The 26,667-nt window shown below is 41.5% G+C and overlaps 1 protein-coding gene across 1 annotated transcript in view; it reads left to right on the top strand.

Moving 5' to 3' along the window:
- Nucleotides 1-26,667, top strand: part of kcnn3 (potassium intermediate/small conductance calcium-activated channel, subfamily N, member 3) — a 67,778-nt gene that overhangs the window by 14,537 nt on the left and 26,574 nt on the right. The window contains exons 2-4 of the mRNA XM_078251852.1: nt 4,647-4,742; nt 21,514-21,810; nt 22,895-23,016. Of these exons, the coding sequence (XP_078107978.1) occupies nt 4,647-4,742; nt 21,514-21,810; nt 22,895-23,016 (515 nt within the window). The remainder of the gene's footprint in view (nt 1-4,646; nt 4,743-21,513; nt 21,811-22,894; nt 23,017-26,667) is intronic.

Raw genomic sequence — 26,667 nt, 5'->3', positions numbered from 1 at the left:
CCACCCAATCATTAAATGGCTTGTTGATTTTAACTGCGAGAGGATTAGTGTCCAGGATTTATGCTAAACTGATGCAAGTATCAGTATCAGTCCTAATGACCGCAGCATCACAAGAAGTAGAGGAGAGCGACTAGGCAAGGTGTGATTTCTGTTTTTGTTTTTGTTTATTTGTTTTATTTTTTCTTTTCTTTTCCTCAAGACCGCGGAGGGTGTGGGGTGGGAGAGGCTGGTTGTTCTTGTTCTAGTGTGTTTGTATGTTCTGTATGTTTTAAAATGGAAAAAATATTTTAAAAAATTATTTAAAAAAGAAGAAGAAACTGCACTCAAAACCCATCTTTTTAAAGCTGCTTTTAACCTGTAACCAACTTAGCTGTTTCAATTTGTTTCTATCCTGTTTTGCTGCACCTTTTTCATATTTATCTCTAGTTGTTTTTGATGTTTTTATACTGATCTTGCTATTGTGTTTCTTTGTGTTTACCTTGTAAAGTGCCTTTGCGTACCTTTTTAAAGTGCTATATAAAATAAATGTACTACTATTATTATTATTATTAGAGTATTTGGCGATGAATGCTGAACAGCATCCTACTCAATAGCTGAAATGTCTGATCTGAGATGATGCGGTCTTAAGGTGGTTCAGCTCTTCTCTTGAAGAGGACATCGGCCTGTTGTGTTCGTCACGTTAACTCGGTGATCCCGAAATTGAATGCATGTTTTTTGCGTAATATATTCTGTGTTTAAAGACATAGTCCTTGATCTGATGGAGGCGAATGAATCAATTAAGCAAGTCAGTTGGCTTTTAGAAACTAAAGCACTGAATGCAGCTTGTTTTACTTCTAAACTTGAAATGATGAGTCAAGCTTAATGTTTTGTTTGACTGCTGATTCCTGATATTTGACAAGTGAAAAAATATTGACTCTAAAATACTCAATAAGAAAATTAAGAAATGACACCTGAAACCTGGTAAACTACGACAAAATCCATTTTCTGGTAAAATCAGTCTAACCTGTACTGATCCTTGTTTATGAGAAATAGACAAAGAGAAAACAATGTAGTTAGCATGCTAGTTCTTCTTTTCTCAAAATTCAAAGGATAAGTCTATATTTTTTTTATAGAAAAGACCAAAACCAGACCAACACCAATAATGAATTGATGATGTAATATATCTTATTCCTCTGTGCCGTAGAGCTCCATTGTTATCCAAAAACTATTAACAACACATCAATGAGCCACACTGTTGCACTGGGTTCCTTCATACACCGTCCTGCTTTAGATACCAGATCACCAAAGGCATATTAATCTGCTGCTGAAAGTAGTCCCCAACAAATTACTCTACTCCTGTTGAGTGACGTAAAACTACAGTGGCCTGCTGACTGAGAAAATTACTAAGCACCTATGGCATGTCTGTACATCCTGGAAGAAGCTTTTCCTTTTTTCTCTGTTTGTTTGTTTGTTTGTTACTTGGTTGGTTGGTTGGTTTGTTTTTGGATCTAAAGGTTGTCGTATATTTTTCAAATTGACTTTACTTGACTTTGCTCAAAAGCATGCTATCATGATAGTGCGATAAAATAGAATGACTGATAATGAAAAATAAGATTAAGAGTCGATAGCCATACTAGCGGCTCTACTTAAGCTGTACTTAAGCACAGCAGTCCTTTGAACAAAACACTAAATGCTAACATGCTCCCAATGATAATACTTGCATGTTGATCTTTAGCGGGTATAATGTTGACTAGCTTACAAGTATAATGTTTGTTTCAGAAAGTATTTGGTCATAAACCAAAGAACCATGAATACCTGTACCAAATTTCATGACAGTCCATCCAGTAGTTTTTTTAAATTGTCAACTTCATGGGGGCACTCGGGGAAAGTCGGGGGATGATCAAAGTCAGTAGGATTCATTCTGTCGGAAACAAGAATGTCTTTACCAAAAATGTAATGGCAATCCATCCTATAGTTGTCGTGACATTTCACTCTGGTACAAAAAATTACAACTTCCTGGTGGCGCTACAGGAAAAGTCAGGGGATCACCAGGTCATTAGAATAAGTGAAATCTTTGGCTTGATGGTGGTGCTGAATGAAAAGTCGACCAAAGTCAGTAGGATTAATTCTGTGTGGGGCATGAATGTGTGTAGAGAATGTCATGAAATTCAATCCAATAGTTGTCTAGATATTTCAGTCTGGAACAAAGTGGTGAACCAACATACAGCCAACAGAAAGACTGACATTGCCATCCCTAGAGAGCCATGTCACCAGCATGGCTAACAAGGTTTCCTGATGCATGACAATTATGGATGAGGTTAAAGCAAAGAATAACAGAAGGTGAAGTTGAATAACATTTCCTCCACATAATCTTTTTGTTTTTGGCAAGTTTGCATGCTTTCTTATTACCTCAGCTTTTTAGTAGGGCTGTCAAATGATTAAATTTTTTTAATCGCGATTAATCGCTGAAGTTCTATAGTTAATCGCGATTAATCGCATGTTTTATCACAATTAAAATTCTATTATTTTGCATTTCAGAACTGTTTTTAAGTACATAATAACAATGGAAACCAATTCTTACCAGTGTATCTTGATTGGGAATCAAATGAATGCAAAGAAAGTGACTTTATGAACTTGACTATTATTTATTTACTGTAAACAAATGTGTGAATCTGTTATTTATTGCACAATTCCTCCAAGTACCTAACTAAAACACCACAGCAATTGACTGAGATGTAACATTAACACATTGCTTATACAGTACAAACAAAATGGTCCAAAAACCAGATGCCACAGCACGACATTTAACCTTTACATTTTAGCAAGTTGAGAACAATTGACAGAGATGTAACACTAACAACTACCGTTAAGGCAAGCGAGTGCAAAGTCAGCCAAGTCAATATAGTGTTTAATGCTCCTAAATAATTTTGATTACTCACTGACGTCCAGTGATCACCGGTTAATGAGACAGCGTTTGCACTTTGCAGCAGTTCCAGTTTAGCTGCTTTCTCCGTGTCATACAGGCTGTGTATGCGTGAAAACTACTGTCCCCCTCAGTGGCAGTGTATAAGACGGGTCAGAACATGTCAACCGTAGTACGTCTTTAAGACCCGAGTCCTCTACGATGCTGACAGGTCTGCAGTTAGTTGCCACCCATTTTGCAAGAGCTGTAGTAATTGTTTTGGATTTGGTTTCATCCACAGGTTGGCAAGTAGCACTCTCCAAAATAGTGCTTTGCCTGAGCCAGCTAGCATCGAACTGCGTCACGTTAATATGCTTAGCTCGTAGGTGGTAGCTCAAGCTTGACGTGCTTCGGTGATATTTTAATTCGGCTTTACACAATGTGCATATGGCTTTCGACTTGTCTACTGAGCCGTCCTGCCGCTGTCTTTCTCCATGCCGGCAGCCTGCCTGCATTCTGCAGCAGAAGATGTGTTATGTTAGTACGGCGGCGCCAAAGGGTCAAAATAGTAGCCGTTAGGCACGACACAAAGCCGAGTAAAATGTAAAATAAATTAATGCGATTAAAAATTAATGTGTGCGTCGACTATAATCGCATTGCGATGCGCGTGCGCTGACAGCCCTACTTTTTAGACATCTTTTTAAAGTTGTGATATCCAGTGCTCCATTTCCTCTCTGATCAGGGCCAGAATTTTGATTTCAAAGGTGGGGGGGCACAGTTAGTACAGGCACAGCCACAGATACAAATACTTGCTGAAAACATGTGAAAAGACTGAACTATATAGTACTGATTTGTGGACCGCTAAATAATAAAGGTGGTGCAATAAAGCAAAATGTGTAAAGTGAGGAGTAAAATGCATATTTTATGTTACATAGTTATCTTACATAGTATGCAAAAATAAACTATTTTATCTCTTGTTCTTTTGGAGATATATCATTAAAAAAATGTAACTCCACTAAACCCTATGGAGCTCAAGATTTCGTTCTTCTCTTACAATGTTTAAACTAGCCACTCCAAGCTCCACTATAATACTGTAGATACTGTTACCACTTTAAGATTGTATACGTTATACCAATGTATATATATTCACACACATAGAACAGCTAACAAAAACAATCTAATACACATTTTCCCTATGGCTATATCATCTGTATTTCTTAATTTAGATTAAGTGTGTGCAGTTGTATGTTTTTTTTGGAAATGTGTGCATGTGTTTGTCTATATGTGTGTGCACATGCATATGATAACTCGTTGCTGTGTTCTGAATGTGTGAGGGGGGGTTAAAGAAGCCACTGAAGTGCTATGAGTTGTATTGATCGGTAGATCCCCAGTGCACTGATTATAGGCCCTATGAAACCAGACAAGCAGAGGATTTAGAGCTCGGCTGCAGTGATATTGACAGGTGGAATACTTCCTTTCTACTTCTGTAAATGTTAGTTCTTATTGTCTATGCTGAAGCAGTGCTGCTATGGTACACTACACATGCCATTTTAGCAGTGGAGAGAGAACATGGTGGAACTCGCTCCAAGTTGCAACAGACTAATGACAGAATGTGGACTATCATGAGTGTGGGATCTTTCATTGATGTTTTTTGTCATTGTACTTTGAATACTAAAACAACCATCGTAGCAAATTCGACCTGAAATGTGTATTATGTTTGTGCTGCATATTTCTAAAGGTGTATGTGTCAATTTTCTCTCTACAGAGCTCCATGTATTCTCTGGCTCTGAAGTGTCTGATCAGCCTGTCCACAGTCATACTGCTGGGCCTCATCATAGCCTACCATGCACGGGAAGTTCAGGTAAAACACATTAACATGCATCCATGGGCAGACGTACCTATATTCATACTGACACCAATGATCTCATATACAGGTGTTTAACGTTTTGGTACTTGAGAGTTAGAGATACCACTCTCATGTCTGTTATGTATGTCTGAGTTAAGTGGAGCTAGAGGTGGGAGCTCAGCTTAGCATAAAGACTGAAAGCAGGGGGATACAGCTAATCTAGCTCTGTCTAAACATGACAAAATCTTCCCACCAGCACCTGTAAAGCTAATTATATCTTGTTTGTTTAAGTCATAATGTGCTATAAAGTATAGTTAAAGTGTTCAAACAACAATTTCTGGTTGTATGAAGGGTTATTTTCAAGTCCCTGCAGCAGGCCAAGAAATAGTTAATGAAATAGTTAACACTGTAAATCCCCAGATTTTCTCTAATTAGTGAGCTTTAGAGGTGCTGGTAGGCAGGCGTTGTTACTTTTGGACAGACTAGCTGTTTTCCTGTCTTTATGCTAAGCTAAGCTAACCAGCTGTTGGATGTAGCTTCATATTTAGTGCACAGATATGAGAGTGGTATTGATCTTTTCATCTAACTCTTGGCAAGAAAACATATTTCCCAAAATAGGGACTACTTCTTTAATGTCTTTACCTTTTTGTTTAAGATTGGTTTTCTTCAAATATAAGCAGAGGCACATCTGAGCTGTGTCCACAGTGTACACATTATGTTGTCAGCTCTCAGGCTCCCGAGATAGACCAAAGGACCCAGATGTGTGTCAGCTCCAGCCAATTAATGACTTTAATGATGGTCTTTGTAGGATTGACGAAACAGTTTGTGTGGCTTTGCATCAAGTAGATATGCACTGAATGTTAAATACACTCAGCCAAAATCAACCCTGTCATTCAATAGATGCACACGTAAACATACAAACACACACACACACACACACACACACACACACACACACACACACACACACACACACGGCACACAAACACACATAGCCTCAACCTCTTGTAGGGCTGAAACAGTCAATCAGAAATGCTTTCATGCTTCTTGATATCAGTTTTGCTGTCATTTCACTAATATAATGGTACCACAGCCATTGGGGTTTCACCTGAAGCCATCTGCAATCAATGCACATTGACTATTAATGGTAGCCTTGTGCGAATTGGACCCAATGAGTGCCCCACACTTAGCTATTACTGCCACCAGCTAAACCACGGAGCAACACTTATCCATCTCACCACATATTAGTTTAATGCTGTGGCTTTTTTTAAAATTTCCATCTCAGCTTAGATGTTGCTGGAAATGTCTATTACAGTTCCAGCGGGTCTGTGATGGAGATTCTGATGCATTCTGTTCTATAGTTCACACTCTCCATCTGTGGATCAATAACTAAATGCCCATTGCTTATTCACTGTCATAACCAGGGGCTGATAGACTGCAATAAGTCTGTAAATTAGTTGTGAATTAAGATTCACAGCGATACGTGTGTTTGTGTATATGGTTTAGCATTCATTGATAAAAGAGCCTTCATTTCTGCTCACAAATTTGATGTCACGTTCACATACAGAGTCATCCTCCCACGCACACTGTGGCTGCCACACGTGATAGTGGCAGCCACAGTGTGCGTAATATCGACAGTAGAAGAAAAGATTGGTACTGTAAGGCCGACAGAGAGAAACAATTGTCTGCTGTTAATCCCTTTGAGAAATCATCTCTTTTGATTAAATTAAGTTAGGAGTTTAGGAAGGAGTGCTGTGATGGTAGGCTATAAGAGGGAATCACAAGGTGAGGGAAATAATCTTTTGATTAAACCCAAAATCACTTTTGAGAACTAGAAGGGCACCCCAATCTTCCAATGTTAACGTTCCGAATTGAGGAGGCGTTCACATAAATTTTGCCAGTGGGGAACACATTTTTCCCATTTTTCTAACACCACATAAATGCAGCACAAATGCCATATCTCACAACTAGTCGTGTTACAGACCACGGGATGATTGTCCAATATTTACTCTCTTTCAGCTCAGTTTTTGGTCTCTACCAACTTCTACTGAGGGAAACATCTGTCTCTTTAGCTGCTAAAATGCTCCACTATGTTCACCAGCTAGTCACTAACTGTGTCTGTCTGCTGTCTGCTTCTGGGCCGGTAGCATACAGTTAGGTTTTGGAGATTTTTTGCAAACAACAGCTGCAATGTTTGCCAACATAAGGCAATCTGCTTGCTACTTAGCTTGAGGCTGTGGGCACAAGCTACATTAGCAAGTAGCTTGCTAGTTAGCAAAGCTGCAAAAGTGACAGCGTGATTTATTTGCTGCCAGTCTAGGGTGACCAGACATCCCCAGTGTTTTCACTGTGACTGACAGACCCAAAATTGGAATGAAAGAAAGAAAACATTGACCAAACGTATAGTCTGTGTGCGCTGCTCAGAGATGTTCTAGAATGTCCATTTTCCGATGCTGAAATTACTGTTTATTTACATGGAGTCTGGTGGGTTTAGCGAATGCAGTTTCGCAGACTTTTTTATGTTTTTAAAAAGGATCTTACTCTTTAACAGAAAGGTCGACCTCATTTCTATAATGTTGTCAGACACTTAGAATATAAATCTGAGCCTGTCAGTGGCAAAACGAGCACTTTTATGAACGTAAATACAAGCTGGACAATTGACGTCCTATTAACTTACATTGCAGCTTGTTTCGCCGTTGCCGACTACAGCGATCTCGTTTAATACTGGACCAATGTCAAAGGAAAATATTTCCTCAATAGTTTTAATTGTATCCAATACTCAATGAGCTGTTGCAGAAACAAGCCCAGCGTGAAGCAATAAAGCAAAAGCTGTCAGATAAATGTAGTGCAGTAAACATTACAACATTTCCCCCTAAGGTGTAGTGGAGTAAAAGTATGAATTAGCAACAGGGGCAATCCTAGGATCTGACCTTTAGGGGGGCTCAGCCCCTAATGAGAATGTGACTCTGATATAGTGTATGAAAAAGTGTTAATCTGCGCCATGAAATTACCAACTTCTTCACAACCGCACTCCTGCTCTCCCTCTGACAGATAGCACAACCACTGCAACCAGAATCTAAGCTTTTCAATGATATTAGTGCCAGTTGCTGTGACAAATGGTTTGCGAGTAATTTCTACAAGGTATCCAACTTTGGGCCAAAATTATAATGTATTCTCATGTAAACTATTTATGTCAGAACATACATTTTTGTAAATTGCTTAGCCAGTGTATCCCACCATAATGGTTATTATATTGCCAGATTCCAGACAATCCCACTTACTTATATATACTTATATTACTTATATATATATTTAGATATATATATATATATATATATATATATATATATATCCCACTTACAAATATAAATATATATTTCTACTGGTATGCTTCCTAGTGACATTAATGCAAAAATATGAAGAAAAAACTATTCCACCTGTGTGTGCATGGTTATAATTCTGAAGTGCAAAATAATTCAGGCTAACGCACAAATATTTCCATCCATAGATAAGAATAATCAAGTCTTCTTTTTTTAAAGTGCACCAGATTGATGTATTTAAACATCATGTAGTTAAAATAGACAACATTTTCTTACAGGGGAGCATACCCATGGATCCCCCTAGGGGGGCTTGTGCCCCAGCGCAGCTCTAGGTCTAGTGACGCCCCTGGGGCAGTGTCCCCGTTTTTAAGTTTTACAAAAAAACAGAAAAAACATTACCTTTTAGCTATTTTCGCTTCTAAGCTGAAAATGTCCCCGGATTTTGTCTCAGAAATCTGGTCACATTATGCCAGTCAGTCTTCACCGTTGTAAGCAGTGGTAAACAGCTAGCTGGCCCAAAATTACTCTAACAACTCTAAAGCTAACTAATTAACACATCATATCATGTTTTTTCACCCTTACAAGATATGTTAAAGCAACAGTTTGTGGTTGTAGGGGGAGTTAGCCTTCATCTATAGGCTTATTTTATGCTTTTTTGCGTACAACAGTGCAGTGAGAGTTTGCAGCATCCCAAAGCGCAAGCTTTCATATATGTCGCTGAACGATACACGTTTTATTACATGCAAGTTATTTAGTACCTGCCCGCTGGCTCTGAGCCTGTTTGCTTATTTACATGAGTAGCATAAGAAGAGCCAGTTTGTCTCTGCTTTTTATTGTAGGATGGTTCAAACAGATACACACCAGGAGAAGTAATGCTGTGCGAAATGAAAGGCATTGTTCAATAAAGATGTCATTCTCAGATTATGACACACTCACTGGAGCATTTTGCCCAGCATATAACAGGATATTACACACACACACACACACACACACACACACACACACACACCCTATACATTTGCACAGAAGGTTGGAGAGGCAGAGATCGGAATGATGTTATCGGGTTTAGCTGACATTTATACCACCTTTCCCTCTCTTACACTGATCTCCATTTCTCTCTCCCTCCTCATATCTTTTATCTCACAATACTTTTTGTTTACCACCATCAGTGTGCTTCTCTTTTTCTTTCTTTTATCTTTCTTTCTCCTCCTGCTTCTTCGTCATTATCAGATTAGATATGTCTCCCTATCTCCTCCACTGGGCCTTCAATTCAATTTTGTTGTTGAGTTTTACATCCTTTCTTCCTGACTTCCTGCCTTGTTACTCAGCATTCACTTTCTCGCCTATTTACCCTTCTCTTGTTGTACTTTAACACTCACCTGCTTTTTTCACCCTCTAAAAACCCTCAATGCCTTTTATCTTGAGTACTTTTCATTCATCTCTTATATCTTTCCTCTCTGCCTTCCTCTTTTGGAGTTTCTCTCCTCCTCTTCCTCCTCTCTCTTCATCTTCACTGTATCTTCTATTTGTCAGGGGACAACCCAAAAGTGCTCAGCATGAATTAAGGAAAAAACAAGACTATGGTGAATTATACAGTAATCATCACAAATTACAAATGTGTCCCTTATTCACTGCCATCTTAGAAAATAATTTGAGATCTTGTTAACTAGTTACAGTAATTATCTTGTTATTGAGTAGAGAGAACTGTTCTCCGTATAAAGCAAATGGGAGCATGCTATAGCGACATGATCGTGTAGCAAAAATGTGTGATTTAAAGGTTTTTATTACAGTGAAAATTGATAGGGAGCTGACATGAGAACTGTTTGATTTGGAGTGAGAACTTGTAGTTTTGTGTTTTGCTTAGTCAGCTTAGCTACATTGACATTCTCTATATTTAATATCCTGGTCAAAAAGTAAAACAAATGCAAACTTGAACAAAATAATTCTGGTGTTGTAACTTTGAGTTTAGTTTAGATTCAATTAGTGGAGCACAAATTAGCACATGCCAAATTCTCTAAATCCTTTTACAGGGAGATATACCTAAATCTTCACAGTAATCAGTCATGTTCCAACATTTTTCTCAAATACCATCTCATCATCATCATCATCATCAGCATCATCATCATCATCATCATCATCTATTTGCTTATTATTTTAGAAGATGTTTTATTTTAACTAATCAGTGTTGCCACACAGGTGAGTTTGAGACCCTTTACCCCATACCCAACTGTAAAAATATATATGTATGTGTATATATATATATATATATTAGGGCTGTCAAACAATTACATTTTCTTAATCGCGATTAATCGTTGAATTTCTATAGTTAATCGCGATTAAGCGCATGTTTTATCACATGATTAAAATTCTATTATTTTGCATTTCAGAACTGTTTTTAAGTACATATTAACAATGGAAAGCAATTCTTACCAGTGTATCTTGATTGGGAATCAAATGAATGCAAAGAAAATGATTTTATGAACTTGATTCTAAGATTTATAATTGTTTATTATATATTTAATCTAGTCACACATTTGAATCTAGAGTCAATATTAGGGTTGGGTATTGTTTGGTTTGGATACCGGTGCTAAAGCGGTACTTTTAAAATGGTACCGGTGCCTTAACGGTGCGTGAACCGAAAAAAAAGAAGGGTACTAAACATATGGCGACATTAAAGAATGGCTTGTTTATTGCTAAGGCCATATCGTCAAAATTAAATGTTTAATAATAATAATGTAATCACTATAACAATAACTTATTTCACTAGTAAATAGCTGTTGAATGACAAAAAACAACCACCAGATGGGAAAAGGGCATTTAACAACAACTTTGAATGCACCACAAGGCTGTAAATTAACAGTTTCATTGAACGCACCGTCTGTGTTTTTCCAACAACAGCAGCTGCAGATTGTTACATCCCGGTGTCGGAATCCTCTACAGTGAAATACAGACAAACTTTACACCGTTTAGCATTAGCTGTCAGCATTGTAACCGTGTTTAATCCAGCTACTAGCTAGCGGTAGGCTAACGTTAGCTGCTGTCAAGTGAAGTGTTAACTAGCGTCACGTGCAGCAATGTTTCTGTTGCCTGTAACGTCCGTTTTCAGAGCATCAGAGAGAAGTGCAGGCATCAGTGGCACCAGAATAAGGCACCGAAATCCGAAAAATATATATATATATATATATGTGTGTGTGTGTATATGTATGTATGTATGTATGTGTGTGTGTGTATATATACATATACACATACATATATACATTTTGGGGACAACTATCATCAGCCTACAGCAGTTTTATATTTTCAAAAAGCAGTGCTCACAATACACTAATCTAAGTGCTGATATTACAATAAGACGTTACTAAAATGCTGATAGTATAGGTCACAGCTTAAAGTTGAAAAATATTGAACATTTTAGATACTTAGAATGTTTGATCCAAGAATGTACTTGTTCCTTCCTTTTTCTCTGTGAGAGAAATATGCCTTTCTTTATCTTGGTAATGTCTTAAACCTTGGCAAAAGTGTACAATTCTCAAGTGCTGGTTCAGGTTATTGGTGTGTCATTGCTGGTATTTCCAGCTCCACTGTGCAATTTGCATAAAAGCACAAGATTGGACTGCAAGTGGCCATCATTCCCCACTGGCTCTGCCTAGGAGAAAAAGTTATGACATTTAATCTGACAGCAGTCTGAAAATAATAACTCCAGCTCTTAACAGTTTGTTCCTACACATCTACAAATGTACTCCACAGTTAAGATGTGTGCAGCATGGTGTTGCAATAAAGCTACATTTGGTAATTTTTATAAAAATAAGTTTTTGCTAAATTTGCTGACACTGTCACTATATTCTGAGAGTAGTACATGAGACAGATAATCTGTAAAAAAAAAAAAAAAAAAGCCTTCTCCTAGGAGTCTCTAACGCAGTGTCAATCATTGCTCGTGAACTCCAATCAAACTGTCAAACTAGGCAGCCCTGATCAAATATGACTCTGTTTCTGCATTTCTTTTTTGCTCACCTCAAATGTTTTCCAAAACAAAATTTTACAGAATCTGTAAAATGAGAACGTTTGCTCCGGCCAGCCGGCGGTGCTTGGTTTTGGCAAGACTGTTTTCAGCCGGGTCCCATCTTAAGTATTTTTTTATAAGTAGTAATTTTAAGATTTCTTTAGAAAACAATGAGTTGCAAAGATTTAACTAAACTCATATTGTCCTTAAAGGGGAATTTACAGGTGTTAAGGGAGATTATGTGAAAACGTTGTAGCTGATATATTGCCTCAGGTGATGTCACTTGAGTCAACAGTGGCTGGGGCTGAAGACTACAAGTTTGAAAACAAAAAGCAGTCTGAGCTGTGGAGTTAGAAAGAAGTGAGTGCAGCCCTCTGTAGCTCCTCATCTAAATGCTACTTGCATAACACACCCACATCTAGGACTAAACTGTCAGTTCTCAAGTTGCATTGTGGGTAATGTAGGTGCCAGACTTTGTGCAATGCATGAAAAAAAATCATATCTCTGGTTGCGATTTTGAACCTTTTTTTTTTTTACTGTGTCCATCATGACTTTGACAATGTTATAGGCGTGCAATGCAATCAGTGAAGTACTCTTTTAAATAAATCAGTTTTTGTCCTTTAAAAACCTTTAAACATCCATCCATCCATCTTCATCCGCTTATCCGGGGTCGGGTCGCGGGGGTAGCAGCTCCAGCAGGGGACCCCAAACTTCCCTTTCCCGGGCCACATTAACCAGCTCCGACTGGGGGATCCCGAGGCGTTCCCAGGCCATGTTAGAGATATAATCCCTCCACCTAGTCCTGGGTCTCCCCCGAGGCCTCCTCCCAGCTGGACGTGCCTGGAACACCTCCCTAGGGAGGCGCCCAGGGGGCATCCTTACCAGATGCCCGAACCACCTCAACTGGCTCCTTTCGACGCAAAGGAGCAGCGGCTCTACTCCGAGCTCCTCACGGATAACTGAGCTTCTCACCCTATCTCTAAGGGAGACGCCAGCTACCCTCCTGAGGAAACCCATTTCGGCCGCTTGTACCCTGGATCTTGTTCTTTCGGTCATGACCCAGCCTTCATGACCATAGGTGAGGGTAGGAACAAAACTGACCGGTAGATTGAGAGCTTTGCCTTCTGGCTCAGCTCTCTTTCGTCACAACGGTGCGATAAATTGAATGTAATACCGCACCTGCTGTGCCGATTCTCCCGACCAATCTCCCGCTCCATTGTCCCCTCACTGCGAACAAGACCCCAAGGTACTTGAACTCCTTCACTTGGGGTAAGGACTCATTCCCTACCTGGAGAAGGCACTCCATCGGTTTCCTGCTGAGAACCATGGCCTCCGATTTAGAGGTGCTGATCCTCATCCCAGCCGCTTCACACTCGGGCTGCGAACCGATCCAGTGAGTGCTGAAGGTCACAGGCCGATGATGCCATCAGGACCACATCATCTGCAAAAGCAGCGATGAGATCCCCAGCCCACCGAACTGCAACCCCTCTCCACCCCGACTACGCCTCGATATCCTGTCCATAAATACTACAAACAGGATTGGTGACAAAGCGCAGCCCTGGCGGAGGCCAACTCACCTGAAACGAGTCCGACTTACTGCCGAGAACCCGACACAGCTCTCGCTTGGTCGTACAGAGATTGGATGGCCCTGAGAAGGGACCCTCACCCCGTACTCCCGCAGCACCTCCCACAGTATCTCCCGGGCACCCGGTCATACGCCTTCTCCAGATCCACAAAACACATGTAGACTGGTTGGGCATACTCCCAGGCTCCCTCCAGGATCCTTGCAGAGTAAAGATCTGGTCCGTTGTTCCACGACCAGGACGGAATCCGCATTGTTCCTCTTCAACCTGAGATTCGACTATCGACCGAACCCCTCCTTTCCAGCACCTTGGAGTAGACTTTACCGGGGAGGCTGAGAAGTGTGATACCCCTGTAATTGGCACACACCCTCTGGTCCCCCCTTTTTAAAAAAGGGGAACCACCACCCCGGTCTGCCACTCCTTAGGCACCGTCCCAGACTTCCACGCAATGTTGAAGAGGCGTGTCAACCAAGACAACCCCTCCACACCCAGAGCTTTAAGCATTTCTGGACGGATCTCATCAATTCCTGGGGCTTTGCCACTGTGGAGTTGTTTAACTACCTCAGCAACCTCCACCAGGGAAATTGATGCCAATCCCCCTCATCCTCCAGCTCTGCCTCTACCATAGAGGGCGTATTAGTCGGATTTAGGAGTTCCTCAAAGTGCTCCTTCCACCGCCCTCTATTACCTCCTCAGTTGAGGTCAACAGCGTCCCCATCCTTACTGTACACAGCTTGATGGTTCCCCCGCTCCCTCCTGAGGTGGCGAACGGTTTTCCAGAAGTACCTTGGTGCCGACCGAAAGTCCTTCTCCATGTCTTCTCCGAACTTCTCCCACACACGCTGCTTTGCCTCTTTTCACGGCAGAGGCTGCAGCCCTTCGGGCCCTTCGGTACCTTGCAACTGCCTCCGGAGTCGCCTGGGATAACATATCCCGGAAAGACTCTTCTTCAGTCGGACGGCTTCCCTGACCACCGGTGTCCACCACGGTGTTCGTGGGTTACCGCCCCTTGAGGCACCTAAGACCCTAAGACCACAGCTCCTCACCGCAGCTTCAGCAATGGAAACTTTGAACATTGTCCACTCGGGTTCAATGCCCCCAGCCTCCACAGGGATGCACGAAAAGCTCCGCCGGAGGTGTGAGCTGAAAGTCTGTCGGACAGGGGCCTCCTCCAGACGTTCCCACTTACCCGCACTACCCGCTTTGGGCTTACCAGGTCTGTCCAGAGTCTTCCCCCACCCCCTGACCCAACTCACCACCAGATGGTGATCGGTTGACAGCTCCGCCCCTCTCTTCACCCGAGTGTCCAAAACATATGGCCTCAGATCAGATGAAACGATTATAAAATCGATCATTGACCTTTTGGCCTAGGGTGCTCTGGTACCAAGTACACTTATGAGCATCCCTATGTTCGAACATGGTGTTCGTTATAGACAATCCATGACTAGCACAGAAGTCCAACAACAAACAACCACTCTGGTTTAGATCAGGGAGGCCGTTCCTCCCAATCACGCCTCTCCATGTGTCTCCATCATTACCCACGTGCGCGTTGAAGTCCCCCCCAGCAGAACTATGGAGTCCCCGACTGGAGCCCCATGCAGGACTCCACTCAAGGTCTCCAAGAAGGCCGAATACTCTGAACTCTTGTTTGGTGCATATGCACAAACAACAGTCAGAGTTTTCCCCCCACAACCCGCAGGCGTAGGGAGGCGACCCTCTCGCCCACCGGGTTAAACTCCAACGTAGCGGCGCTCAGCCGGGGGCTTGTGAGTATCCCCCACACCCGCCCGGCGCCACACCCTGGGCAACTCCGGAGAAGAAAAGAGTCCAACCCCTATCCAGGAGTATGGTTCCAGAACCAAGACTGTGCGTAGAGGTAAGCCCCACCAGATCTAACCGGTAGCGCTCCACCTCCCGCACAAGTTCCGGCTCCTTCCCCCACAGAGAGGTGACATTCCACGTCCCCAGAGCCAGCCTCTGCTGCCCGGGTCTGGTCAGTCGAGGCCCCTGACCTTCACTGCCACCCATGTGGCAGCGCACCCGACCCCAGCGGTTCCTCCCACAGGTGGTGGGCCCATGGGATGGAGGGATGTCCGCCACGTAGCTTTTTCGGGCTGTGCCCGACCGGGCTCCGTGGCAAACCCGGCCACCAGACGCTCGCTGACGAGCCCTCCATCTGGGCCTGGCTCCAGACGGGGGCCCCGGGCTTCCTCCGGGCAGGGTCACTTCATCCCTTCCTCGATTTTTCATAGGATTTTTCTTTAAACAGACAAGATACATTATCTTGTACATTATTTCTTGTCGTATTTGTTTCTCAGCTCATATTTATTTATTTTATATTGTGTAGGACTTTCGACACACTTCCTTCTCCCCTTTCCTTTGGTTTTTGCCTAAGTTTTTAAAACCAGTCGCAGTGGTTACGATACTTGTTACGTTACAAGATTGTATTAACTTGAACAATGTTACCTTTGTAACAATACAATATTCCTGCTGGACTGTGACAAACCATTCAACATTGTACCTACCTACCTTAGGATACTGTCTGAGAATTGTCTTGCAAGCATAATATTTAGGCAAGAAAAGGTTCACATCTTAAGAGAAATTTCAACCCTGTAAAGCCCAGAGCGTTTCCTAATCCTATTTACACATTTCACTCAATTCACACAATACTGTCTGGTTAGCCTGTTATGCTCTGTAATTATCATACTAAAAAGACAGTAGGACCCATTGACTGTGTAAATGCGGTCTTTAAAAAATATATGTACAGATTTTGTTAGTTTGTTTGTAATTTTGCAACTAAGGGCCTTACGGGGTTACGGAGGAAACCTTTTTTTTTTTGCCCTGCTGCATGGGTCCCTGGACACTAATCTGCTTATTGAAATGAGCACTGAATAAGAGTGATATAGATAGCTCTTTAACTCTGCAACATCAACATAAATCAGTATTGTGTGATTTTGTAATTATGGTTTCATCAACGCACTTGACAATGTTCTTTTATTTTTTATTTACAACTGAGTTTATCCTTGCTTTTTGTGTACTTCTTTGTAAGATTGCTTCGCCGATTCTTTGTTAGTGTGTTTAGACAACAGATAACAGATGGAGACTATTATTGTACAGATATTATTAGAATTTGAGTAGAGATTGTTATCACCACCATAAACTCAGGAGACATTTTAAGAGAGCTGTGATTGACTGTCCAATCTGTGCAACCGCACACCATTAGTTTGAGTTAACATTGTACCCAAGATGAATGAGATTGGTCAGGAGTAATGCAGACTGAGGATTGAAATATAATGGATCTAGCCAATGATGAACCAAGAAAAACACTCTTAAAGACAGCTATTATTATAAACCACAGTTTCTGAGTGGTCCTTTGGCTACCATTTAGCCAAAACCAGGTTAAATATTGGCTTAAAAAACTATCTGCAAATGTATCTTTCATGTGTTTCATGTAGCATGCAGGGATGTCCATGCATGCGCGTTCATGTATTTGATGTTCTGGTCTGTTGCGTGACTCACTAATCTGCCAGCTCACCAGTGGCCTTCTCTTCATTTCTTCACACATAGAGGCACGCACATTTTACATTTTGAACAACAAGAACCTGAATGAAAGGATTCACTTTAGCTCATAAACCTGCAAGAAATTTACACTTGAAAGACAAAAAAATGGAATGGTTGTTGAAATTAATCAAATACAGTAGAAACTCTAAGAGAGTGTGTGTGAGAAAGGAATTTTCTCCAGTACATTAGTGCACTTCAAGCATTCTTTTAGATTTTAGATTTTAGATGCCGTCCATTGATCAAGAAGACACCAGCTTGGCACTCTCAGCCACTCAAAGCCAGACAGATGGTATTAGGAAAATAAAATGAGCTGTATTATTTCAAAGAAGGTTGTCTTCCTTAAAGTGAAACTGCAGTTCTGAGATGTCTAAAACTTGGACGGTCATTTCATGATGTCATGTTCTACAGATTCTGCATTAAGTGCATCTGCCCTGGGAACTATAATGGAAGAGACAATGACAGTGAGGTAAACCACAGCGTCCTCCTCAGACTGTAGACGTGAAAGAAGAATTTCACCCACTTACAGTATTTCAAAGAAATGTTAATATATCGGATGCCATGTCTTGCTAGCCTCTGGCAATTTTTAGTAACACAGTTTGTTTTTAATATTTGCACTCTAAAGGAGATTCCACGTCTCAAGACACCACTGGTGGAATCCTCTCTTCATTCTCTCCCAGTTTTTGTTTTTCGACTTTTCTAGTGGAAAACTAGGCAACGTAGCTCATGCACGCACAGAAACTGTGAACCCTTCTTCATCTCACTTCATCTTCAACACTTCCTTTTCACTTCCATGACACCCTTTCTCCTTCCTTTCCTCTGTTGTCTGTGTAGAAACAGCCACGGGGGCGTTCCCTCAGAGCTGCAATTACAGTCAAGGAAAGCGTGTTACCCTTGCTGCATATTCATGTATATCTGAGTGGTGAATCTGTGCTTGTGTGTTTGGCTCGCCCCAGTTATTTTCTGCCTGTTCCAGGGATTTCCATGCTGTAGCCCAGACATTTCCCAGAGGTGTGACTATGAGTGTAAAAGTATGCATGCATGCTTTACAGTGTTCTTCAGTGATTAGGGCCGTCTCCAGACTATGATTTAGTCTCCCCCCTCTGTGTGAAATGCCAACTTGAGGCTGATTTGCCTGCGTCTACCTCTTTTTGAGAGTCTGTGCTGCATTTGACATGACCGTCTGGATGCGTGTATGCATGTGTGTGTGTGTGTGTGTACAAAATTGCCTCTGCCTGTCTCGCTTGCTCGCTTGGCAGAGTCTGGCCAGCACTGTGTCTGGTTCTGTGATGAGAGGCATCTGCAATCAGGGACTTAACACGATTACCAAGGTACGATGGCCACAGGGGCACTGGAAGGGGATCGAGGCATGGGAGGATGGCTGGATGGAAGGCTTAAGAGGAAAGATGGAGGGGTGACAAATTCATCAGGCAGGCTGCAGATGTAGCAGTGGGGGTGCTTGAGGTAGAGAGGCTCCTCTTAAACCTCACACCTTCACCTTTGAAGAGACCTCAGCCTATCTTTGGGGCTGTCATTTTCACACATTTCTCCTTGTTCTTTTTTGCCTCCATTCTCTCCCACTGGCCTGGTTTTTTGTTTTTCTCTTATTTTGCCCTCCTTCTGTCCAGTCTGCTTTCTGTTGTCTTTCTTTGTCCCTTGCCCTCTGCCCTGTGATGCCATGTTTTGTTAAAACTAAGAAAATAACAGAATGATTCTGTTTATTTATGTTCCAGTTTATTTAGCTTAGCTGTTCCCTGACCTCTCTCCCTTTTTCTCTCCTGATAGAGTTGACAGTTTGTGTTTAAATTACCTCATACTCACACACACACACACACACACACACACACACACACACACACACACACACACACACACACACACACGTACTGTACATAGACAATCTCTACCTACTTTCCCTCTTCCTATCCCCTCCTCCCTCATTCCCTCCTCATTCAGTCCTGGTCATGTAGGGGCAGTGGCACTCACTCACTCCCATTGACAGATTACTTTCCTAATGGGATTTAATTATTTATCCCTTCCTCATGGCGATTTAGCCAGGAAAAGACCGACAGCAGGAGCATGAGGGAGGACAGGACAGGAGGGGACGGGAGGGTGGAGGGAAGAGGAAGGGAGAGCCATTCCTCCATTGGCAAGAAACTGGATCACCTCTGTTTTGATTTGGGGAGATGTCAGTCAGAGAGAGGAGGAAGGGGAGTGAGGGATGTTAGAAGGAGGAAAAACAGGGAGGTAGACAGAAAAAAAGAGAAAGACGGGGCTGAATGAAGGATGAATGATGACTGGTTTGCAGACAAAAGCAATGTTCTGAAAATGTGAAATATACATGAAGTCTGGTGCACTACTCTCTGGCTTAAACACGCACACACACACGCTGCAACTTATTTTTATCACCTTACGTTGACTTGCAATCATTCCCTGGAGACTTACCATAACTACTACCTGTCTAACTACAATCCTACACTTAACTATATCCATAAAACAAGTCATAACCCTGAAATTCAGTGGTTTATTTTATGAGAACCAGATTTTTGTCCACAAATGGGAGGTAAGATTAGACAACCTGTCTGTGCCTCGCTGTCACACACACCTCTCCATCTATTATTCCCTGTATCTCCTTTTTCTTTCTTCTTGCCTTGTCTCTCACTGTGTTTATCTCTTTTTGACTCCCCCCCTCTCTCTCTCTCTCTCTCTCTCTCTCTCTCTCTCTCTCTCTCTCTCTCTCTCTCTCTCTCTCGCTGGGGATCCTAATTAAGCATGGCTGCTCTTTGATGTTGTCGCCTTGGCAACAGTCACCATGACGAGGCTGGGTCTGCACACTCTCTTTCTCAAACTCACTCAGGCATACACAAATACACACAAGTACAGTACACACACACACACATGCCCGCTCACTGAAATCATTAAAGAATACAGGCAGCGTTTGACTCTTGGTTCAGATGATATCTTACACAATGACACAGCCGTGTGCGTAGGCTACATATGTCTGCAAGCACACGTTAGCTACATGTGTCCACACGCATGTTACAACAGCAGAACAAGGGAAACAAAGGTAGTTGAGGAAGTGGCTTCAGTCCGCCTTCCTTGTGACAGCGATGATACAGAGCGGCTGGCTGTCATGTCAGCTTGTTCTGACGTTTGACCTGTTATCGTAGTTTTTTGTTTTCCTAAATAAATGTTTGTGTGGGCTAAAAGCCCTCGAGATGAATCATGTGGTAAAGAGCAATTGTTAGCACCGGCTGCAGGTGAGTGCCACATCTCTCACTGGCCACAGCCTCTCTTTTTAGGAACTATATTTATCTCTCTATCTCTTTAACCTTTTCTGTCCACTGCAAGAATTTTGCTATGAAGACATTTTGTTCATTATTGAGTCCTAAAAATTGTTTTCTTTTAATAATGAAAAAAATGCAATTGCCCTGCTTAATTGCAAGATTTAAAGCTGTTTCCAATGTAAATCAATGCCTCAAGAATATTGTACAATCAAGTGCAATTCTTCATGATTTCACTGAAGCATTAGCCTATATTTTGTTTACAGACATAAATGTCTAGAAATTCATGTTTTAAATTCAAAAGTTATTTGTGCTGGAAACAGGTTGAATGGATTTTATATTCTGCACTGGCAACTTCATGCACTTGAAAAACAGCAGCATCCTCCTTTCTCTGATATTTCCTCGTTCCTATCTCTATCTCTTCATTTCCTCTGCACTTCATCCATCTCTTTCCACCACCTTCTCTTCTCATCAACCACCACTACCTTCCCCACCCCCAAGTTCCTGTCAGCACCGTCTGGAGGAGGGTCCCTATAATGAAACCTTGCTCTTATCACTTCCTTATAACAACTGCTTTAGCGCCAATTTGAAGAGTAACCACAGCAATTACCAATGCAAAACATCAACATACAGAGAGGGAAAACTGCAATTAAAGTAACATTGTTAGGCACGTGCTCATGACATTGTCAGAAATACTTATAATAATAATAATAGACAAATAATATTATTGTGATCATTGGGAGCCTTATGGGAGCCGTTTCAGATGACTTTGGTTTAGTTTTAGTAAGAGTTAAAGGTTATATGAAAATGAGCCAAAGCACTGAATAGATTACTGATTAGATGGATGGTGTTTTACATCTCAGGAAAGAGACATTTACTCTAAATTGCTGCTTGTTTCTTTAATCATCACATCAGTCAGCTGTACTGATAAATGAACTGTGCCAGCACAGGATCATGATGAAAGTCTTCACAGCTACACATTAAAACAAGTGTAACTCCTTTCCTCTTTTAACTCTCCTCATGTCCTTCCTGTTCCCGCAGCTGTTTGTCATCGACAACGGAGCTGACGACTGGCGCATCGCCATGACCATGGAGAGGGTTTTGCTGATCGCTCTGGAGCTGCTGGTGTCTGCGGTGCATCCAGTGCCAGGGGACTTTAAGTTTCAGTGGCGGGCGCGGCTGGCCTTCTCGTACGCGCCGTCGCAGGCCGAGGCTGACCTGGACATGGTGCTGAGCGTGCCCATGTTCCTGCGCCTCTACCTCATCGCCAGAGTCATGCTTCTGCACAGCAAACTCTTCACCGACGCCTCCTCCAGGAGTATAGGTGCCCTAAATAAGGTCAGAAGGGTTTTGTGCTTGCGTGAGTGTGTGTATGTGCAGTATGCATTCAAAGAGTGTGGCTTTTCAAAGCTTTTGCCAGAGAGAGGTGAGGGGGTTGTAAAGGTATTAAGGTCAAGAGCTCTCTCCTTAGAATTAAATCAGTATCCGCCTTGTCCCTTTCATTCTTGGCCTCTATCTCTCTATCTATCTCAAGTCCCTCCTTCCGCTCTGCCCTTATAGCCACCCTGTTTCTTTTCATCTACTAGTTCAAATGCCTTTCCTCTTCTTTTGTCATCGCTGTACATGAAGACTTAGATGTAAGCTGTGTTGGATCTTTCATAATACAATAGGAGATGGGAGCGTGAAATGAGAACAAGATATTGTGTACGGCTCAAATGGGGCATGAAAAGAAAGGACTCAAATGAGATTGCAATACGAGTGTGGAGAAATGTGTACAAGCCATGCAATAAATGATAGGTGCCATGTTTGTAATGACTTTAAACGATAAGCATTGTAAAATCAGGAAGTAGGGATGTAGTGTGTGGTGGAAATATGGAAATTACAAAGAGGAGGAGAGGAGGACGGAAGGAGAGATGGAGTAGATTTTAGATGGGTAATTTAGCAGGTTGCGAGTGTATCTGTGATGGCACTATCCTGACCCTCAGGCAACAGTGACAGAGAGAGGAGGTGACATGACAACTCATTTATCAGCTGCTTAACCCTTCCCGGGCTCAACCGTTGCTCTCAGATCATCCATCTGCCAGAAGTTGATGACAAATGAGCCACAGATCAAAACTACACTGAAATAGGCCAATTACTCAAAGACACTGTATAGCTTGACCCGAGTCAGAGGGCGCGCCACAATCTTGACTCCAATTACAGTGGAGATTCTCAGAGTGCTGCCGCTATCAAAAGCTACTCAGAAGACTAATTAGTAAAACACCAAGTCTGTGTGGGAAACGGTGTACAGGATGAGGATTCAGAGCTACGCAGTACTAACCCATGAAAGAAAAAGTGTATTACAATGTATTTTATCAGCTCTGCTATACTGAGTGTGTGTGTGTGTGTGTGTGTGTGTGTGTGTGTGTGTGTGTGTGTATAGGTGCATTTTAACACACGGTTTGTAATGAAAACCCTCATGACTATCTGCCCCGGGACGGTGCTGCTGGTCTTCAGCATCTCTCTGTGGATCATCGCTGCCTGGACCGTACGAGTTTGCGAGAGGTCAGTAACAGAGCTGGTTCGTTTGGGTGTGTTGTGTTGTGTGTTATCGTGTGTGTGTGTGTGTGTGCATGAGTCTGTGATTGGATGAGCGATTCAACTGAGCAATTAAATTCAATTGGCAGGAAATATAATCTGGGACATGTGTGAAACATAATCCATTTTTAGACTTCAGTTTATAAGGCTTTCTCACCAGTTGTACACCTAATTTGATCCAGGCTATGGAGTTGTTACTTCGTTTGTCCATTTTGTCTTATAAACCCCTCCCCCCCCATTCAGCATTTATAAGCAGTATCTAAATACTTGATTTTATTACAGAAAACTATAATGTAGTTTTAAAGGAGAATTCCAGTCGATTTCAACCCGTAGCTCTGTTGTTTGTAAATTTGGAGTGCTGTCAGTAGCGAGAAAAAAGAAAAAAATCGGTGCTGCCTACACCGTGTTACCCTCCTGTTAGATTTTGCAGCCAACAGCCTTAAACAGGGCAAGTTTTAAACTTGTTTTTAGCCTCTAAACATGTTTGAAATGTCATTACAAGTGCCTACCCATGTGCAGTTATTCCTACCAAGGGAACACAGCGAATTTGACTGCAGTAGCTGTGACAAAAATGCATAAAAGTTGTGTTAATCCATACCTCTGTTTATTTCCTGGTTTCTGGTGAAGTCCACACTAGTCGATTGCCGAACTCATACAATCCAATATTCCAAAACATATTTTTCCCCCCAAAAGACAATTTGCCGTGGTTATTTCCATAGTAATGAATGTAGCAACAAGCTGTAACCTGACACCACACCACAGCTCAGCCTGCAGAGTGGCCGGCTGGAGTTCAAAAGTTCAACAGCTATCGCTCATGCGCATGCATAAGGTAACCAAGGCAACGGTGGAGCTTGTTGGCGAAAGCAAAGAGAAGCTCACAGAGCTGACAGACGGAGCTTGGAGTTAGATCAGGAGGAATATGAGAAAATGGTTCGAGTTTGTGTTATATGAGCATGTTCTAGACCTAGGAAAAGAGTACTGAACAATTTTTTCTTTGTACACTTCAGATTATGTATTAAAACTAGGGCTGTCAAACGATTACATTTTCTTAATCACGATTAATCGTTGAATTTCTATAGTTAATTGCGATTAATCGCATGTTTTATCACATGATTAAAAGTCTATTATTTTGCATTTCAGATCTGTTTTTAAGTACATATTAACAATGGAAAGCAATTCTTACCAGTGTATCTTGATTGGGAATCAAATGAATGCAAAGAAAATTACTTTATGAACTTGATATTAAGATTTGTATTTGTTTATTATATATTTAATCTAGTCACACATTTGAATCTAGAGTCAATATTAGGGTTGGGTATTGTTTGGTTTGGATACTGGTGCTAAAGCGGTACTTTTAAAATGGTACCGGTGCCTTAACGGTGCTTGAACCGATACTTTTTAAGAAAGTAAAAAAAAAAAAGAACAGTTGGCAACATTAAAGAATGGCTTGTTTATTGCTAAGGCCATATCGTCAAAATTAAATGTTTAATAATAATAATGTAATCACTATAACAATAACTTATTTCACTAGTAAATAGCTGTTGAATGACAAAAAACAACCACCAGATGGGAAAAGGGCATTTAACAACAACTTTGAATGCACCACAAGGCTGTAAATTAACAGTTTCATTGAACGCACCGTCTGTGTTTTTCCAACAACAGCAGCTGCAGATTGTTACATCCCGGTGTCGGAATCCTCTACAGTGAAATACAGACAAACTTTACACCGTTTAGCGTTAGCTGTCAGCATTGTAACCGTGTTTAATCCAGCTACTAGCTAGCGGTAGGCTAACGTTAGCGGCTGTCGAGTATAGTGTTAACTAGCGTCATGTGCAGCAATGTTTCTGTTGCCTGTAACGTTTCAGAGCATCAGAGAGAAGTGCAGGCATATCAGTGGCACCAGAATGAGGCACCGAAATCCACGTTGCTATTCCTGCAGCAGCAGGATGTGTTACGAGGAAGTACGGCAAAATAGTAGCCTGTTAGGCACGACGCAAAGCCGAGTGAAGTGAAAATAAATTAATAAATGGTGGCATGCGATTAATACGATTAAAAAAAAAAAATTAACGCATTATGCGCGGCCCTTAATCGCATCGCGATAAACGCGTTAATGCTGATAGCCCTAATTAAAACACACACGCACTATACATACTTTACATTGATTGTGTCTAGATTGTGATATTGTAATTTCCTTTTTGTTGTTGTTGAAGTAAAGACACAAAAGCACGAATGAAATGTGTACTGTTATATTAAACCACTGATAACAGACAGATGTTAGCAATATATTATAGAACTGTACAATTTACTTATTCTTACAATTTACTTATTCTACTTTACTTGTAAAATATACATATTCTTACTTTTTCCTAATAGAACTGTGCAATTGCACATCGGATTGGGATGAACTATCCATCTGAGCTGATATTCTACACTGACACAATCTCGTTATTATCCCAAAACTTCATGGTCGTCTCTCTCTCAGCTCAGCTGACAGTCTGTGAGTAAAAAAAAAAGGTCTGAGTCTTCACCGTTGCCATGGTTATCTTATGCATGCTCGATAGCTGAACTTTTGAACTCCAGCCGGCCACTCTGCAGGCTGAGCTGTGGTGTGGTGTCAGGTTACAGCTTGTTGCTACATTCATTACTATGGAAATAACCACGGCTAATCGTTTTATGGGGGAAAAATACGTTGTGGAATATTGGATTGTATGAGTTCTGCAATCGACTAGTGTGGACTTCACCAGAAACCAGGAAATAAACAGAGGTATGGATAAACACAACTTTTATGCATTTCTGTCACAGCTACTGCAGTCAAATTCGCTGTGTTCCCTTGGTAGGAATAACTGCACATGGGTAGGCACTTGTAATGACAATGACAACATGTTCAGAGGCTAAAAACAAGTTTAAAACTTGCCCTGTTTAAGGCTGTTGGCTGCAAAATCTAACAGGAGGATAACACGGTGTAGGCAGCACCGATTGTTTTCGTTTTTCTCGCTACTGACAGCATTCCAAATTTACAAACAACAGAGCTACGGGTTGAAATCGACTGGAATTCTCCTTTAAGCTTGAAGGTTCATTCTTGACCTTGGAAATAAGAAGAAAGAAGAAGACGTACTTTATTGAAAATTCATTCTTTTCACTCTGTTGTTATTTTACAAATTGAACACATACACAGGTCCGTAATACACACATTCAAACAGGACCTATACACATGTATTCATGGAGAAATGTCAGAGGGAGGAGGCTGCCCATGGACAGGTGCCCTGAGCAGTTGGGGGTTCGCACATTCTCCAGCTACCAGTCCACATCTGTCATTTAGTCCTGTGATCTGTGTGCTGCTACAGTCAGCATCCGTTTAGCTTAGCTTAGCATAAAGACTGAAAACAAGGGGAAACAGCTTGTATTGATAATGTGTTGTTACCCGTCGTCAGAGCCAGACTAGCTGTTTCCACCTGTTTCTAGTCTTAATGCTAAACTAAGCTAACCCGGCCACTGTCTGTAACTTTATATTAACCAGATAGATATGATAGTGGTATCAATATTCTCATCTAAGTCCAAGAAAACCAATAAGCTTATTTCCCAAAAAGTTTAAACATTGCTTAAAGGTGAACTATGCTT

Source organism: Sander vitreus, chromosome 6, assembly GCF_031162955.1.
Source record: "Sander vitreus isolate 19-12246 chromosome 6, sanVit1, whole genome shotgun sequence".
NCBI lineage: Eukaryota > Metazoa > Chordata > Actinopteri > Perciformes > Percidae > Sander > Sander vitreus.
The sequence above is the reverse complement of the archived record's forward strand: the minus strand, read 5'-3'. Positions and strand labels throughout refer to the sequence as shown.